At 44.7% G+C, this 18713-nt stretch overlaps 1 protein-coding gene across 1 annotated transcript in view; it reads right to left on the bottom strand.

Annotated features, from left to right (window-relative positions):
* The window catches only part of copz2 (COPI coat complex subunit zeta 2), a 29431-nt gene extending 10772 nt beyond the window's left edge, over positions 1-18659 (bottom strand). The window contains exons 1-6 of the mRNA XM_056287634.1: positions 18548-18659; positions 10806-10874; positions 9678-9762; positions 6833-6924; positions 5493-5548; positions 507-584 (exon numbers count right to left, since the gene is read on the bottom strand). Coding sequence (XP_056143609.1) covers positions 507-584; positions 5493-5548; positions 6833-6924; positions 9678-9762; positions 10806-10874; positions 18548-18565 — 398 coding nt within the window. The 5' untranslated portion in view covers positions 18566-18659. The remainder of the gene's footprint in view (positions 1-506; positions 585-5492; positions 5549-6832; positions 6925-9677; positions 9763-10805; positions 10875-18547) is intronic.
* Positions 18660-18713: the final 54 nt, after the last annotated feature.

Raw genomic sequence — 18713 nt, 5'->3', positions numbered from 1 at the left:
GGCAAGCCTTTGATAGATTCCCACCCCTGACTTCTGTTGTGTTTCATTTTTAGCTTGGTCTGTTACTCCGGATGCCATATTTTTATATTCATTCAATTTATCTTGTGTATTTATTTATTTGTATTTTGTGTAAGGAGTGTAAAGCACTTTGTAACTGTATGGTTTTTAAAAGCGCTATATAAATAACATTTTGCTTGCTTGCCTGTTAAACAAAAATAAGTCTTTCAGTGGGCTGATGATACGTTTTGTTGCAATTCTGTTCATTTTAATAAGTTTCTGGACAGTGACCATATCTGAAGAATAAAGCTTACTCTATCTATTACTGCTGAATATTCTTCAAACAAGCTGAATTTCACATGAAAAAAAAAAACAGTTCAGCCAAATGGCAGATATTTGTTCTTTTTCTTTCTAGTTGCGAAGGTAGAATTCTATTCAATAAGTAAATTCATTATTTCAAAAGTATAATTTTTTCCCGTTATTTTTCTTTCCCCGTCCACCCGTCCTACCCTCCATCGATGATTTCGTCCACCACCAGGAACACTCCCTCCATGTTGTCTAGTAAACACCTCCGCTCCACATTCTTCCTAAAGGAGAAAACACAAGCCATAGTTTAGCTCCCTGGCTACAGCTATCGTCTTTGCGTTAGCAAAACAGAGGCCTTAAATGTCCGACAATTTTCTTTTTTTTGGCAATTTTATATCATTCCCTGGACTCTACACAATACATTGAAAATGTTTTTAAAGGAAAAAAAAAATCAGGATCTACTTCAAGTTCTCTATTTTGGCATCTCTTTCTTCCATCAAATGAAACAAACTGTTATCATCGGGTGGGGAAAATATTTTTCATATAACTTGTCACTGTCCCAACCGGCTGTCTGACTGAGAAGTGACGACCCACACCTGGATCGCAAAGTACTTGTTCAGTGATGGGCTAATGTTGAAAACAGGTAAAAATGATTGGCATGGGCCCGCGGTGGTGTAGCGGTCTAAGCATCGGCTGAACTAAAATAGGGATCGATTGGCCACTAAATTGGGAGAAAAGGGGGGGGGGAATCAGAAATAAATATATATATAAAAAAAGATTGGCAAAGCCAGGCTTACTGTTATATATCCTGGGGGCAAATGCTGGCTGTGATAGGTGCTCCTTCTCTACAGCCAATCTAGCACATGCATTCTGGTCTTGCCCTCAGCTTGACAACTACTGGGCAATGGTTTTCCGTGAGTTTCTTGGGGTGACAGTAAGTCCTTGCCCACTTATAACTCTATTTGGTATAGCAGATGAAAATTTGGCTTTTAATGGAAACCAGTCTGACATCATTGCATTCACATCACTTTTGGCCTGTAGGTGAATTTTGCTGGTCTGAAAATTTACCACTCCCCTATCTGCTGCTGCTTGGCTGCAGGACGCAATGTTTTCCCTAAAACTAGAAAAGATTAAATTTACACTGAGGGGACCTGCGAAAAAGTTTTACTTGGGGTGTCCAGGTAGTGTAGCGGTCTATTCCATTGCCTACCAACACAGGGATCGCCAGTTTGAATCCTCGTGTTACCTCCGGCTTGGTTGGGCATCCCTACAGACACAACTGACCGTGTCGGTGGGTGGGATGCCGAACGTGGGTATGTGTCCTGGTTGCTGCACTATCGCCTCCTCTGATCAGTCGGGGCACCTGTTCGGGGCGGGGGGCGGGGCTGGGGGGAATAGCGTGATCCTCCCACGCGCTACGTCTCCCTGGCAAAACTCCTCACTGTCAGGTGAAAAGAAGCGGCTGGCAACTCCACATGTATCGGAGGAGGCATGTGGTAGTCTGCAGCCCTCCCCGGATCAGCAGAGGGGGTGGAGCAGCAAACGGGACAGCTCGGAAGAGTGGGGTGATTGGCCGGATACAATCGGGGAGAAAAAAAGGGGGAAAAAATACCAAAAAAAAGTTATACTTGAAATGAGAACATTTCTTGTCAAGTTTTGAGAATTTTAGGGAACTGGGTGAAGGCATTTGATTGTAGTTGATTTTCTTGTTTCTTTCCCTTTTTTCTTTTTAACCGATTACCTCGCGGGATGGCTGATGGATTGTAAATGAGTGTATTCTGAACCACATGTGTGGGCTTGTGCCTGGAAGAGTGTAGAGGTGTGGCTGTGATAATGTACACTTGCGTTTGTGAAATGTTGTATTGAACACGACAAGCTGTCGAGGTGTGTTCAGCAAGGGTGGGTGAGGGTATACTTATTGAAAATTAAAAAAATGGAGGGCAATGTAATGCATTACGTAACCTGTAGTGTTACCAATCCTTCAATGAAAACATGTTGAAAAGGTGACAATGTAGCTTTTGAACTTTAGAAAGATGCTAGCACCACGTCCGGAACATTCTAAAGAGAAGCTAGTCTGACTGAACTATAATTCAACACTTCTGAGGAGCTGCACTTTTGAAAAAACAACTGCCTGCTGGTTTTAAATTGGCAAGTTTATTGTCAACATTTATTGTAGCAGTGTGTGGTATCATCAGCCGATGCCGAGCAGAAACGTAACAGACACATCTTGTCCTGGACGCTCCTGCTCTGCAATGATGCTGCGTCAGTTTCCATAGCAACCAAGGCAGCTGTGGAGCTAATGATGTTGCAGCCAATCGTAAGGGGTAAGGTACACAAGCACACATGCGCACACACGTGCGATAAGTTTACGTCTACACAGAGGACGTTTTGTCATTCTGTTACTGGATTAATCTTTTTACAATAAAAAAAAGATGTCTGCCTTTTATCCAACTCACAGCATCATAAATACACTATAAGTACACTATAGAACTACACTACAGTTCTATAACGTCAAATCTTTCATGGAGAGATAAAGGATTCTCTCGTTCCTCTTCCTGTAGGATGTGGTAGGTAATGTTTTAGGAGTCCCACACAGGAAGTGGTGGTGAGGTCGAACAGATCATTTAAATATGAGAGATGCGTCACAACCTCAGAATTGAATCTCTGCTCTTCGCAGATGATGTGGCTTTGTTGGCTTCATCAGAACGCGACCTACAGCGTGCACTGGGGCGGTTTGCAGCTGAGTGTGAAATGGCCACTGGGAGGAGAGTCAGCACCTCCAAGTCTGAGGCCATGGTTCTCTACCGGAAAATGATGGATTGTTCCCTCTGGGTTGAGGATGAGTTGTTGCCTCAAGTGAAGGAGTTCAAGTATGTCGGGGTCTTGTTCACGAGTGACGGTAGGATGGAGCGGAAGATTGACAGGTGGATTGGTGCAGCATCAGCAGTAATGTGGACACTGTATTGGACCGTTGTGGTGAAGAGGGAGCTGAGCCGGAAGGCAAAGCTCTCAATTTACCAGTCAGTCTTCGTCCCAACCCTCACCTATGGTCATGAGCTTTGGGTAGTGACCGAAAGGGTGAGATTGCGGATACAAGCGGCTGAAATGAGTTTCCTCCGTAGGGTGTCTGGGCTCAGCCTTAGAGATAGGGTGAAGAGCTCGGACACCGAAAGGAGCCAGTTGAGGTGGTTCGGGCATCTGATTAGGATGCCCCCTGGGCGCCTTCCTTTGGAGGTTTTCCAGGCACGGCCAACTGGGAGGAGACCCCGAGGTAGACCCAGAACTCGCTGGAGAGATTACATGTCCAATCTGGCCTGGGAACGCCTTGGGATCCCCCAGGAGGAGATGGAGGGCGTTGCTGGGGAGAAGGACATCTGGAGTGCCCTACTTAGCTTGCTGCCACCGCCACCCGACCCCGGAGAAGCGGCTGATGATGAATGAATGAGATGCGTCACAAGTGTAAGCATGCAGAATGAGGATGTTTAACTCAGCATGCTTACAACTGCCTGGCATCAGAACCAAGCAGAGTCCGGTTCCCACAGCGGTACATGGCACGCACACACTCCGCTTTTGCAGGCATTTATAGAAAGTGTCAGTTATGTAAGAGACAGAAATCTTAATTTAGAAAATTTAAAAAAGTGAAATTCAGTTTACTTTTCACTCCTGTTTCTCTCTTGTTGTATCTTATTTTTTCATTTCCACCACTGTTTTCATCACTTCTAAGTGCAGTGTGTGGTTTCTACCAGAACGCTACACTCTGTAGTTCAGTAATGTCAATAACTGCAATACATCAGAATAACCAGCAGCTTCACTACTCCTCAAACAACTGGTCCAATCTAATGTGTTTTACAGTAGAAATCTGGAGAGCGGCAGTGGGGGGGCTGAGTCATTTACTTTGCTTCACTTACTACCATTAAGGAACCCCTTAACGGTATTTACAGGTAATGTAATGCTTATTCTTTCTTTCTTTCATTCATTCATTCATCTTCAGCCGCTTCTCTGGGGTGGGGTCGGGGTGGCAGCAAGCTAAGTAGGGCACTCCAGATGTCCCTCTCCCCACCAACGCCTCCAACTCCTCCTGGGGGATCCCAAGGTGTTCCCAGGCCAGATTCGACATGTAGTCCCTCCAGAGAGTTCTGGGTCTACCCCCGGGGTCTCCTCCCAGTTGGCCGTGTCTGGAAAACCTCCAAAGGAAGGCGCCCAGGAGGCATCCTAATCAGATGCCCAAACCACCTCAACTGGCTCCTTTTGATGGGAAGGAGCAGCGGCTCTACTCCGAGCTCCCTCTGGATGTCCGAGCTCTTCACCCTATCTCTATGGCTGAGCCCAGACACCCTACGGAGGAAACTCCTTTCAGCCGCTTGTATCCGCAATCTCACCCTTTCAGTCACTACCCAAAGCTCATGACCATAGGTGAGGGTTGGAACGAAGATTGACTGGTAAATTGAGAGTTTTGCCTCCCGGCTCAGCTCCCTCGACACCACAACGGTCCGGTACAAAATCCACATTACTGCTGACGCTGCACCAATCCGCCTGTCAATCTTCTGCTCCATCCTACCCTCACTCATGAACAAGATCCTGTCACTGTCAAAGCAGAAATGCCAAAAAAAAAAAATCTAAAAAAAACAAAAACAACACAAAACTGAACTCCCAGAGATGGCTCTCTTCAGTCTTCACTCTTCTCAGGTGTGTTGCACGCACCAAACAAACATGGAAGCCAGAAGCTTTGTTTTTCGAAAACTCAAAAGGCGTGGTTCTCATGACTGTCCTCGCAGACCTAGCCCCAATTTCAAAACCTCATCAGAACTACATGAACCATACAAATGACCTATTTTGGATTCAAAAATGCTGATTTTTGCTGCAAGGTGACAAGTTTGCATCTCTTGAGTTATATTCCCTTCCAAGATGTTTGGAAAATCTTAATTAAGAAATCTAAATTAATATTTACAAGGTTCCAGTGTTTGCATTCAGATTTCAGCGCAGCAGCTTGGGGAGGAAGGTAGCGTGTTTGTTGTGTTGCAGAGACTCACTTTGCCCAGTAGCGCTGCTAGTGGCCAAAAGCCCTGCAGTCGCCTTTAAGATAAGCAGCGTTGTTCAGCTATGTGGTTATGCCCTTTGCTGCTGTGCATTTTAATGGTCATACAGCCAACACTAGCTTGTTGGAGTCGTCTCCCTTTGGGTGAACTCACCTGAGGATCTGACTGAGAGATTCAAACAGGCAATTCAGCACTGACATCAGCATCAACTGAGAAGGAGAGAGACGAGAGAGAGAGAAAGAGAGGAAAGAATGACAAGTCTGTCAGAAATTCACCTCTCTGTTCAGTGTTTGTTGGTGTTTTCCAGTTTGTTTGGTAGAAATGAGTCATGAGCCACTGATGCAGGTCAAATCCCTCCATCAACTGCCATGGTGCTACCATACTGCCCTTGAGCCAGGCATCCGCCACTTGGCCATTTATTCTAAGTCACTCAGAATGGGTGTGTTAACAAAACGCCACACTTTAAGGTCTAAGGCCATTTTACATCAAGTGTGATTTTTGTTTTGTTTAATTATTTACATTTTTGATTACATTAAATTCAACATTTTATTTAATTTATTTTTTACATTTTTGTTTAAATTTAAATATTTAAATGTATTAAAATGTAACCTTAAATTTTTATTTAAATTTAAATTATTGAATCCCTTCTTTCACAGGCAGTGGGTAGGAGAGAAAATCAACTTCAATGCAAATAAAATAAATATCCACATTTAACAAAGCAAAATTTCATGCTGTGTGTTGTAAGGTTTCATTCAGTAATAAAAACATATTACTAAATGAAACCTTGCACACGCAGCACGACATTTTGCTTTGTGAAAATGTGGATATTTATTTTATTTGCATTAAAGTTGATTTTCTCCTACCTACTGCCTGTGAAAGAAGGGATTCAACCAGTGTATTATCATCAATCATCATTATTATTTTCATTATTACTATTACTATTATTATCATCATTATTGAGCTCTTTGATCGGACTGTGGAACACGAAATGCTCATATCCTCCAAAACTGGATGCACCCAAAATCGTTTTCTTTTCCCTTTGGTTAAAATTAGTAGCACCAAGTCAATGTCACTAGACAGTTTTGAACCGATCTTGTCCTCATTTTTACCCTGGCGGGCGCAAAACCTTCTTTAAATTCGGGCTGAGGTGTCCTAAATTCACGTCGCAACAGATTTACAACAATTTGGATGCAACAAATTTGTTGCTGAATCTTTCACATTTTCGTGCAGTTTATTCGTGACGCGCTTGATGTAAAATGGCCTTTAATCCTGAATCTGGTTGTTTTAGTTTAACCAGCCGGCTCCTACGTGGTGATCCTGTTCAGGTCAATGTTGCCTGACCACTGCAATGCAGACACACACAAACAGCCACAGTCCCAGTAACACCTACTGGCAGTAGAGACTCTCCAACCTTAATATTCACTGAGAAACAAGACTTCAGAACTTTATTCGATTTTTGTTTGTGTGGAGGTTTCAAAGGAGACTCGGCTCACCTCGTTCTCCTGCACACTGCCAACCACGTAGAAGAAGATATCGATACTGCTCTTGTACACGATGGTCATTCCCTCCAGGAAGGCTATCTCATCTAGAGAGAGACAGAGAGAGAGAGACTCGTGAAAAAGGAAAAGAAGAAGACCAAGATGGACAGGAGGGGGGAAAAGAAGAGGGAGAGAAAGAGAGAATTAACATCTGGGACCTCCTTCTGGTCTAAAGGACAGAGGCGCCACAGTCTCATTTAACACCACAAAGCAAGAAGTCCACCACGTAACACCGAATCATTAAAGTTGGTATTAGCTTAAAATGGAAGAATGAAAAGTGAAGGGGAAAAAGCTTTCAGAGAAGTGAAATATTCAGATGTTTTTAGGGATATTGTCTTCAGAGTGATCTGCTTTAAGATAATTTCCAAGTTCTAAATAAAGATTCAACATTCAAAGAGACTATGGACACGGGTGATTTTTACTCAGAAAAGGAGTTTTCACCACTTGTTTCATGAACAGAATGGTCTAAACTGGATCGTATCGAGTTTTCTGGTTAGTCATTTAATGAACTGCTTCCTTCTGAATCTTGACACCATGGAACCAGACTGGTTTTCAATCAAACCATCAGCTAACAGTCCCGATGGAGACCCAGGCCGCAGAGCAGACTCAGCTAACCCAGTTTAGCCCCACTGTGCAAACAGGGCTCATTCTAAAGGATAATTCAGTTGTTTTACTTTTCAATATTTTTTTACAACCTAGGTCTTGTTTTCCTCTTTTCTATCATATATATCAGTTATCAGACATAATTTTATATCAAATATCATTTTACTCACCAGCTTCATTTTGCAGATGTTGAACACGGGACCACCACTGGACCCAGCTTTACAGCAGTGTCTTATGGGACAACTGAGCAGGAGTGTCGGACATGTTTTAACGAGTCTAATTAAACCTAATTATCTAAACCGGGTATTTGGAAGTGAAAACCAATATTATAGTTTAAAGTCATGATGTGAAATACCCAGTATGATCAACGGTGGATGACATTGCTTACCTACTTCCTGGTTCACTTTGCAGGAATGAGCAGCCTCTCCTTACCATAGGTAGGTAGTAGTAACCATACATAAACTAGTCGGCCAGCACCACAGAGAAGTCATAGATGATGGAGAGTCATGGACACCCAGAAAGTTGAATCAGTTCATCTGGTCACGTATTGAGAGAAACGTGTCATCACTCATCTAAGCTTCACCACGCTGAACTGGCTGAAAAGCTGCCGACAGGGGTCCGACTAGTGCCAACGGTGCGGGACACACTGCAAAACTAGGGTCAAAGACGCTCACCAACGGCCCGACATTGGCCAACCATCAGCCTGGTGTGTCAGGACCCTAAGTGACCTCTTCAGTCCCAACTGATTGCAGGTGTCCCCACCCTTATAAACAATACAGTGACTGCAGGTATCTCCACCCTTATAGACAATACAGTGACTGCAGGTGTCCCCACCCTTATAAACAATAGTGACTGCAGGGGTACCCACCCTTATAAACAATACAATGACTGCAGGTGTTCCCACCTTTATAAACAATAGTGACTGCAGGTGTTCCCACCCTTATAAACAATACAATGACTGCAGGTGTTCCCACCTTTATAAACAATACAGTGACTGCAGGTACCCCACCCTCATAAACAATACAGCGGCATAATGACCAAAACCAACAACCAGTCTCATATGCAAATATGGTGTGACCATTAACTACGGTTACAATGGCCATGTGTACTATTCGCAGATTACATCTATTCCCCAATGCAAAGGATGGTGATAAATGTACTCTTATCGCCCTCCTCAGTTCAGGGATGGTCATCCCCTCTTTTCCTCCTCTCTATCGCCATCTTTCAATGCCGTGATTGCAGCTATTCCCCAGTCCTCTGTGGATAGTACACATGGCCATTGTAATTCATGGTGACGTCAATTTGATCATGAAGCTGGTGTTAGATCACCGGTTTTGGTCGTTATGCCGCTGTATTGTTCTTTAAGGGTTGGGATACCTGCAGTCAGTTGAGACTGAAGAGGTCACTTGTGCCCCTTTTCCACAACATGGTACCGGCTCAACTCAACTGGACTCGCAGAGTGTCGTTTTCCATCACCGTAACAGTACCCCTCAGTGTAACTGGTCTGCATTGATTTTGGTACCTGCTCCAGTTTTTTTGGAACCTCGACAAAGATGGTACCAGAAAAGTGGTAACAGTTACCAAAATGCCGGTACTTTCCAGTAATGGGAAACGAAAAAGTCGAGTCGAGTTGAGCCGCTACCATGTAGTGGAAAAGGGGCATAAGATGATGATGATGATGAAGAAACGTTTCTCCTACTAAATGTTGTGTCCAGATGAACTGTTTCACCTTTCTTGGATTTCCTTAACTGGATTATTGAGCATGCATCAAGAGACAATCGTGGACACAGTCTGACCGAGACACTAGGGGGGAGGTGTTGTTTAAAGTACAGGTTTAAAACTCCTGTTCACTTGTCCTATAAAGCACCGTTGTAAAGCCGAGTCAAGCGGTGGTCCCGTGTCCAAAATCTAAAAAATGAAGTCGGTGAGTAAAAAGAAATGACATCATAACTGATATGTATGATGGAAAAAACTATGAAAATATGACCCAGGTTGAAAAACCACGGAATTTCCCTTTAAAGTCAACTCCGGGCTAGCAGACTATAGAAGGTCATATTTCTTGGCGTGTGTGACAACAGGGTGTTGGCTCTGAAAGTGTTGGTAGAAAAAAAAGATATTGCCTCAGCTCATGATCACTCACTCACTCTCTCACACACACACACAAAATGGCACAGAACAGAGTGTGAGTCTGACTTACTGTCTGCTTTGTGTGTCTTGTTGAAAACGTTCCTCTCAAAGTTCTTCTGTTCTTTCATGGAGGGGTAGAGCTCAGGGTCATAGTACTGAAACAGATGGAAGAGAGGACAGACATGATGGATGGATGAATGGACGGACAAACTAGAGGCACAAATGAGACTCGGGATGGCGGGCAGGAACAAGCGTGGACTCTGTTCATCCATCTCTAAAACAACCTCCGTGAGGGACATTTATTCTATAAATTATACTTACATTCAGATTTTATGATGAAAGGTCTTTAAAATCTTTCCTTCCCCTCCCTTTTTTCTCCCCAATTGTGTTCAGCCAATTACTCCACTCTTCCGAGCCGTCCCGGTCGCTGCTCCACCCCTCTGCTGATCCGGGGAAGGCTGCAGGCTACCACATGTCTCCGCCGATACATGTGGAGTCACCAGCCGCTTCTTTTCACCTGACAGGGAGGAGTTTCACCAGGGGGATGTAGCACGTGGGAGGATCAAGCTATTCCCCCCAGTTCCCCCTCCCCGCTGAACAGGCGCCCTGACCGACCAGAGGAGGCGCTAGTGCAGCGACCAGGACACACAGCTGCATCTGGCTTCCCACCCACAGACACGGTCCATTGTGTCTGTCTGTAACATGGGGATTCGAACCAGCGATCTCCATGTTGGTAGGCAACAAAATAGACCGCTATGCCACCTGGACATCCGCTTTGATATCTTTTATGGGGGAGAAACTGATTGCAAGCTATAAAAAGTATAGCAGACTGTCATCCTCACTGAGGAACTTAAACAAGTCATCTGCATATTTGAACATCTTCAGTTGCTACATGTAAATGACGGTACTGCCAGAGACGTAACAACACGTGACACTGAGGAAAAAACTAAAGACTGCTTAAGCGCCAGTTTGTCAGGAATATTTTCTAACCAGCACCGCAGCCAAGTCCTTAAACACACAAAACCCAGATATGTGGCTTATGAGGTTCTGCATAAGTCAATGTGCAGAGCAAGGCAGTAAAACTACTAGGGTTGGGGGCTCAATTCTCAAGCCAAAATGTGTACATTCCCGGTATGGTGAGGCTCTTTGGCAAAGAGACAAACATGATGGGATATTGACTCACAACTGAGATGCCTACCTTTGCCAGAAGTCTGTTGCCATCATTGTCAAGAATGAAAACGGCTTTCACCGTGTACAAGCTGGGCTCCTGAAACACAGACAGACAGATCAGATTCAAACCTTTCACCGGATCACGGCTGTCTGTTTTGGAAGTAACTCAACAACTCCTTCATGATACCAAGATGCCTCTCCCATTATGACACAGATGTCACTGGTCTGAGCAGAGGTATGGTGTTCTGGCCCGGTCACTGCATAATACTCATCCATCTCTCTGACACGCTATTCATTCCTTCATTCACCCATCCATCTGTCTATGTGTCCATCGCCATGCTGACTTGCAAGAACCAGGTCAAAGTTCTGTTATGCACTGACTCTCATAGATTCACAGTCAGAGTGTATCACAGAACTTGGACCGGGCCACCCAGACATCGGCCTCCAATTGCCATGACGACCGCAACAAATTATAGCAATGATAACGAAAATGAGGGCGGTGATGATGAAGAAAAGGAAGGAGGGGGGGGAAAGGAAAAGGTCTATGGACAGAGAAAAAAATGCCCCGCCCTTCCCTCCCCAGGATTCATCAATGAGGAACAGCCAGAGAGGATACACAGGAAGTAGAACGACAGGTCATGGCAACTCTGGAACTCTGGTACATCTGTAGTTTTGTAGTTAGATGAAGATTTTGGATTCCAAATGAGACGTCCAATTATTCTCAAACAAGTAACTTAACATTTTTCCCCCAAACTCTTTTTATTAATGTTTGTTAACATTTAAAACAAAAACAAAAAGAAACAAAACAATGGCATATAAACATCATGTATACGGCAAAAACAGCAGTTGGAAAAATACATGCAAACATATCGAAAAATTGTAGGGGCATCCGGGTAGCATAGCGGTCTATTCCATTGCCTACCAACACGGGGCTCTCTGGTTCGAATCCCCGTGTTACCTCCAGCTTGGTCGGGCGTCCCTACAGACACAATTGGCCGTGTCTGCGGGTGAGGAAGCTAGATGTAGGCATGTGTCCTGGTCGCTGCACTAGCACCTCCTCTAGTTGGTTGGGGCGCCTGTTCGGGGGAACTGGGAGGGGGATAACATGATCCTCCTACGCACTACGTCCCCCTGGTGAAACTCCTCAGTCAGGTGAAAAGAAGCGGCTGGCGACTCCACATGTACCGAAGGAGGCATGTGATAGTCTGCAGCCCTCCCCAGATTGGCAAAGGGGGGGGGGAGCAGAGACCAGGACGGCTCGGAAGAGTGGGGTAATTGGACGGGTACAATTGACAATTTGGGGGGGGGGGGTCAAAAAAGAATTGTGTGTAATAAAAGAAAAAATATATATACCCCCCGCAAAGACTAACAAATAATTATTTAAAAAAATACGAAAAACACAATGTTCATGGTAAATTGCAACATAAGTACTGCTGAGTACTAATTGCGACAGATTAGTCTGGAGTAATCAAAGGAGCAAAATAACAAGGAAAAGTAATAACCAACAGCCAGCTTCACTGAGGTACACTGGAACTGCAATGTCTCTATATGGTCAAATAGGGGTTGTTGTATTTTGAAAAATGTAGCTGTAGACCCACATAGTGTATATTTGATCTTTTCTAATTTACTAAAATGTAGAATATCTCTGATCCAAGCCTCATGGGATGGAGAAGAGGATGACTTCCGATGAAGTAATATCAGCCTTCTAGCCAATAGGGTCTAGAAGGCCGCAAGGTCTGCTTTAATTTTTGGCAGGACCACTGTATCCAGTATTACCCCCAAGAGTACTGTTAATGCAACTGGATAAAGGGCACCTGAAGTACTCCTGATAACATTTCAGAAATATTAGACCAATAGTTACAAAGAGATGGGCAAAACTAAAACATATGAATCAGCAACGCAGTAGCTTGGTGACCCCCTGTCACAGACGGGGTTAATATCAGGGAAAATCTGAGGTTTTTTTTTTTTAGATAAATTTATTTCTGATTTCTCCCAATTTAGTGGTGCATTTCACCTTTTGCGGGGGCTTTTAGAATTACACGGTTTCTTTTTGTGTTATCTGTGCAGGTTTAGCGGCCGCAAAAGCCACGCAATTCTTTTGTGAATTTGCCAGCGAGTGTTTTGTTAAAGTGATCCGTTATGTGGGGTACTTTAACTGTGCGCTCTCCCTCATGCCTCTTGGTGCTCGGCCGACCAATCGTGTAACTTCAGTCATGTTGTTGGTCTCCTGATCCAATGGCCCAATCGTGTCAAACCGATCACTCATTTAAGTCACTGACATTCGCATCTGTAGGGCTGGCCCAGCCAAAAAGTGCTACAAATACAGAAAGGAGTGATTGATTTAATGAAGTCTTGAGTATTTTTCCAGCAATTAAGACTTTAAACTCGGCACCACTCAGGGACCCACAGAACCGGCTGGACAACATTCTTACCGACAGAACAGAAATAAAACAGTGACATTGATACTACAAAGACCCCGACAGCATCACATGACCCTGGACCATCCCTGACCCCAGGGCTCCTCACAGCACACAAAAAGTCACAGATAGACTGGATGGGTGTGTGTTTCTAACCAGTGACATCTGACATACAAGCCAGTTTCTCCTACCACCACCCATCCCCCCAAACTCCTCTTGCATGGGTCAGCTTTACTGATAGAAACAATGGACGCTGGTTCTAAAATCTAACTTTACCCAAAAGCCTTCTTTTTTTCAGAAATTAAAAGTATATAAAAAGAAAATTCTGGGCATCCGGGTAGCATAGCGGCCTATTCCGTTGCCTACCAATACAAGGATCGCTGGTTTGAACCTGCGTTGCCACCGGCTTGGTCGGGCATCCCTGCAGACACAATTGGCTGTGTCTGCGGGTGGGAAGCCGGATGTGGGTATGTGTCCTGGTTGCTGCACTAGTGCCTCCTCTGGTCGGTCGGGGTGCCTGTTCGGGGGTGGGGGGGGGAACTGGGGGGAATAGCGTGATCCTCCCACACGCTATGTTCCTCTGGTGAAACTCTTTACTGTCAGGTGAAAAGAAGCGGCTGGAGACTCCATATATATTGGAGGAGGCATGTGGTAGTCTGCAGCCCTCCCCGGATCGGCAGAGGGGGTGGAGCAGCGACCAGGATAGCTTGGAAAAAGTGGGGTAATTGGCCGGATACAATTGGGGAGGAAAAAAGGGGGGGGGGTAAAAAAAACCAAATATTCTCTCTCTCTCTGAAAGTCTTACAGAATTGACCATTAAGACTCTAACTGTGATTTCACTGGTCCTCAGAAAAGGTGGTCACTAATTCAACAACCCAGATTGACCAGAAACTCCGCCTCATCCATCCACTCAGTCAACGAGATCTGTTGTAGGCTGACAGCAGGTGCAGGTCTGACAGTTTTACTCAGTGCCAAGTAGGGCTGCACGATATTGAAAAAAAAAAAAAAACTCACATTGCAATATTTTTTTTCTGCAATATATATTGTACTATGACGAAATACAGGAATGTTCCCCAGATGATGTGAATAGCTCTATTTGGAAAGAATTAAGTATTCTAGAATGATCGGTGTGATTTTGTAGGGGAGTGCATCTGCACATAATATAAAAATAATAAAAAAGCTGAATTGTAGAGATTTTGGTTTTTTGTTGAAGACTAGTGTGTAAATATGTGGCCATGACAGCTGAAAACTTCTGTGCGTGCCCGGTGCACAGCAGGCAGAGAAGGATCAACAGCAGACAATGTGCATCCTTATACAGGTTGGAAATAAATGCTCCAAAATATGCAAGGTCCAAAATTCACAATATGTAGTCTGCACTTCACCTAAATAAAAACAACAATGAACGAGAGAAGAAAAAGAAAAAAAAACCCACCTGGACTTAAAGATTTGAAATTTTAAAACACCATACAGCTGGCATTGCTTTTCTTTTTGCAGCTAAATCATCCTCGTCAGTGTTTTTCTCCTGTCCCCTTGCTCATTTTCAGGTTGTGGTTGATGACGAGCAAAGCCTGCTTTGGTTATGTGATAAACTGATCAAGGACAGAGATGGCAAAGCCAGGTCTAGAAAGTACAAATCCGAACCATGTACTTCTTCCACCGTGTGCTAAATCAGCTGATTTCATTACCCTATCAAGCTGAAGAGTGGGGTTGACTAGAATCAATTGGTTTAGCACATGGGTGCAGCAAATACATGGTTAGGATGTTTACTTTCTGGAGCTGGATTTGCCACCTCTGATCAAGGACGATTATGACTGGTGGTTCGCTGTGCCTGCCGAACCTGCATATCTGCTGGTTCGGCAGATATGCATAACTAGCAACCAACTGTATATATCCAAGAACCCTTAAATCAGAGTAAATCATGTTATATCAGACAGACTTCTCTTATCATGGAAAACGAGAACAGTGCAAGTTTTCCTTTTGTACCAAGCAGCAAAAAGTTGTAGCATGAGGTTTTTTGAGTTAATTTGCCTTACTTCACATCGCACGTCCTGTGATGTGACTATTGTGCATGCGCATATCGTGATGACGATGCTGAAATGATATACCGTGCAATCTTAGTGCCAAGTGCTCCAATTACGAACCCACGTTCTTAAGGACTACATACTTGACAAGTTGAACTTGGGAGAACAAACCCACAAAATAGCAGCACATAGAAAAGTCAGTGTAGTTTGAGATGAGAGGGACCTGCTGGTGTTGAGCAATACACCCTTCCAGCAGGGCCCCAAAAAATTTAGAGCAAATCTTCAAATTGGCATCTCTTTTCCAAAAAGGGAAACATTTTAAATCCACACTGGCGATTTCTCGCCACAAGTGAATTTTACATCAAAAAAAAAAAATGACAATGACATAATTGTGGCAATTGCTGTATCTAAAGTTGCAGTATCTAAAGTCTGCCAAGCCATCAACCAATGTGTCCTCCATGTTAAAGTTAGCAGATCAAGAACACATCATATGAAGTGTTCTTTCACTAAATGTGAACTTGTGCTAATGGACCAATGAAGTTTCACCATAAAACGAGGACACACGGACACACGCTCAGACAAGTACACTTATTGAGAAACACCCAGAACGCCTCCCACTGAACACTATGGATGTTCGTGGAGAGTGGAGATTAAGACTAGATTTAGGGTTAGGGTTAACTGTAGACCTCCGTCATGGAAACAGCACGGCGGGTGTCTCTGAATGGAAGAGTGGGGACAAGGTGGAGCCTCTGTCTAAACCAGGTTAGTGAAATAGTAACTCCCCTATGGAAACAGAACATAACACGCCCCCAGGAGAGCGCTGGGAGGTTTTACCAAATGCAGCAAGTCAATAAAAACCAGAACAGACTGATCTCACTGACTTGGGAAATCTATTTATCCATTTAGAGATCAATTTAGGAACGGTTATTTGAAATGACCTAGAACGGCACTTATTACGCAAATCCAGTAGGCTCCTGCTACACAGGCCTTGTTGAAGTTAAGTCTCTCCCTGCATTGTGTTTGCCTCTGAGTATCCATAACACCTATACATCACCCATCAGCTCAGAAAAACACTGATGGACAGTCCACTTGGGCAATCAGCAGACCCTGGGTTTATTTCAGTGAATGGACTTTAAAAAGGCATTTTTTTTTACATTCTGCTGACTAGTGCTGCGCGGGAACTCTGATTCGAATGACACCTGTAGAATGGAGACACCAGGAGAGAGGAGGGGGCAAGGAACTGAGAGATAGGCAGAAAAGAGGAGGGTGAAAAAAGACTACAGAGAGACTGAAAGGGTGAGAAAGAAGAGAAAATGCACAGAAAGGAGTTACGAGACACAGGAATGGAACATAAAAGGTAAAGTGGAGTCAAGGGGAGAGCAAGAGAGAAAATAGAGAAAGAGTATAATCTAAAAAAGTATAAAAAACAGAGATGGAATAATAGAGAGAGAGAGAGAGAGAGAGAGAGAGAGAGAGAGAGAGAGAGAGAGAGAGAGAGAGAGAGGACAGAAAGGAGTTAAGAGAGTTAGACGGGAATGGAACGTAAAAGGTAAAAGTGGAGTCAAAGTGAGAGCAAGAGAGATGACTAGAGTAAGAGTATAATATAAAAAAAGTCTAAAAAAAACAGAGATGGAATAATAGAGAGAGAGAGAGAGAGAGAGAGAGAGAGAGAGAGAGAGAGAGAGAGAGAGAGAGAGAGAGAGAGAGAGGACAGAAAGGAGTTAAGAGAGTTAGACGGGAATGGAACGTAAAGGTAAAAGTGGAGTCAAGGTGAGAGCAACAGAGATGACTAGAGTAAGAGTATAATATAAAAAAAGTATAAAAAAACAGATGGAATAATAGAGAGAGAGAGAGAGAGAGAGAGAGAGAGAGAGAGAGAGAGAGAGAGAGAAAGCGAGAGAGAGAGAGAGAGAGAGAGACAGAGAGAGAGAGAGAGAGAGAGAGAGAGAGAGAGAGAGAGAGAGAGAGAGAGAGAGGACAGAAAGGAGTTAGAGAGTTAGACAGGAATGGAACGTAAAAGGCAAACGTGGAGTCAAGGTGAGAGCGAGAGAGGAAAGAGAGAAGAGTATAATATAAAGAAGTATAAGAGACGGGATAATAACGAGAGAGAGAGAGAGAGAGAGAGAGAGAGAGAGAGAGAGAGAAGAGTATAATATAAAGAAGTATAACAGAGACGGGATAATAACGAGAGAGAGAGAGAGAGAGAGAGAGAGAGAGAGAGAAAAGAGAGAAGAGTATAATATAAAGAAGTATAACAGAGACGGGATAATAACGAGAGAGGAGAGAGAGCGAGAGAGAGAGAGACGGGGAGGGAGAGAGAGAGAGAGAGAGAGAGAGAGAGAGAGAGAGAGAGAGAGAGCGCGAGAGAGAGAGAGCGAGGACAGAAAGGAGTTAAGAGAGTTTGAAAGAAATGGAACATAAAAGGCAAACGTGGAGTCAAGGTGAGAGCGAGAGAGGAAAGAGAGAACAGTATAATATAAAGAAGTATAAGAGACGGGATAATAACGAGAGAGAGGGGGGGGGGGGAGAAAGCGAGAGAGGACAGAAAGGACTTAAGAGAGTTTGAAAGAAATGGAACGTAAAAGGCAAACGTGGAGTCAAGGTGAGAGCGAGAGAGGAAAGAGAGAAGAGTATAATATAAAGAAGTATAAGAGAGACGGGATAATAACGAGAGAGAGCAAGAGAGAGAGAGAGAGAGAGAGCGAGAGAGAGAGAGGGGGAGAGAGAGAGCGTGTAGGATAAAATGGTGCGCAGCCTCGGGAGGGAGTCGGAACGGAGGACGTGGCACCAACTCGGCGCTACACGTCGACCCGTTTCACCACACGGGAGACGAGACGGGCCTTCGGAATCCGGTCGCCCAACTTCAGCCCGACCAGAACACCACCCGACGCGACCCAGCAGCCGCTGCCTGGCCGAACCACGCACCGTTACAACCAAGTTACCACGCGAAAGCGGTCCAACCCGGACTATTTATAAAAGCAGCCCGTGTCAGCTGGCGAGCAGAGGAGCCTTGCCTCCCCCCGGGTGGTCCTATGTCACGTTATGAAGCCTGCCCGTCATAAGCACGCCGGTCTCGTCTCACACGCGCACACACACGGCTGAAAACGCGGGAAATAAACGGGAAAGTCCTCCATTTAAGCGGTCCGCCGACCGCAGACGGCGAGCCGCACAGACCACAGATTTGCCGTAACGCAACAAACGGCAGGCGAATTTAACCGTCGCGCCGACGGGGGACGAGCAGCGAAACCAGAACGCTCCGGTTTCGAGTCTTTGTCTCCGCCGTGCCTTGAAAAGCGCCGAGAAACGACGCGGCTCCGGCCGCCGGGGCTTACCAGAGATGCGGGATCCATCGCGGCTCCGCTCAGTGTTGACGTGGACACATCTGAGCTGTCACCTAGTGCCGCGGGGCCGCGCGGGCGCGCTCACGCCGCCGCCCGCCCGGATACGGAACCGGGAAGCGGCAAAAAAAGCCCTCTTCCTCCCGCTTTCAAAATAAAC

Source organism: Lampris incognitus, chromosome 10, assembly GCF_029633865.1.
Source record: "Lampris incognitus isolate fLamInc1 chromosome 10, fLamInc1.hap2, whole genome shotgun sequence".
Lineage (NCBI taxonomy): Eukaryota > Metazoa > Chordata > Actinopteri > Lampriformes > Lampridae > Lampris > Lampris incognitus.
The sequence above is the reverse complement of the archived record's forward strand: the minus strand, read 5'-3'. Positions and strand labels throughout refer to the sequence as shown.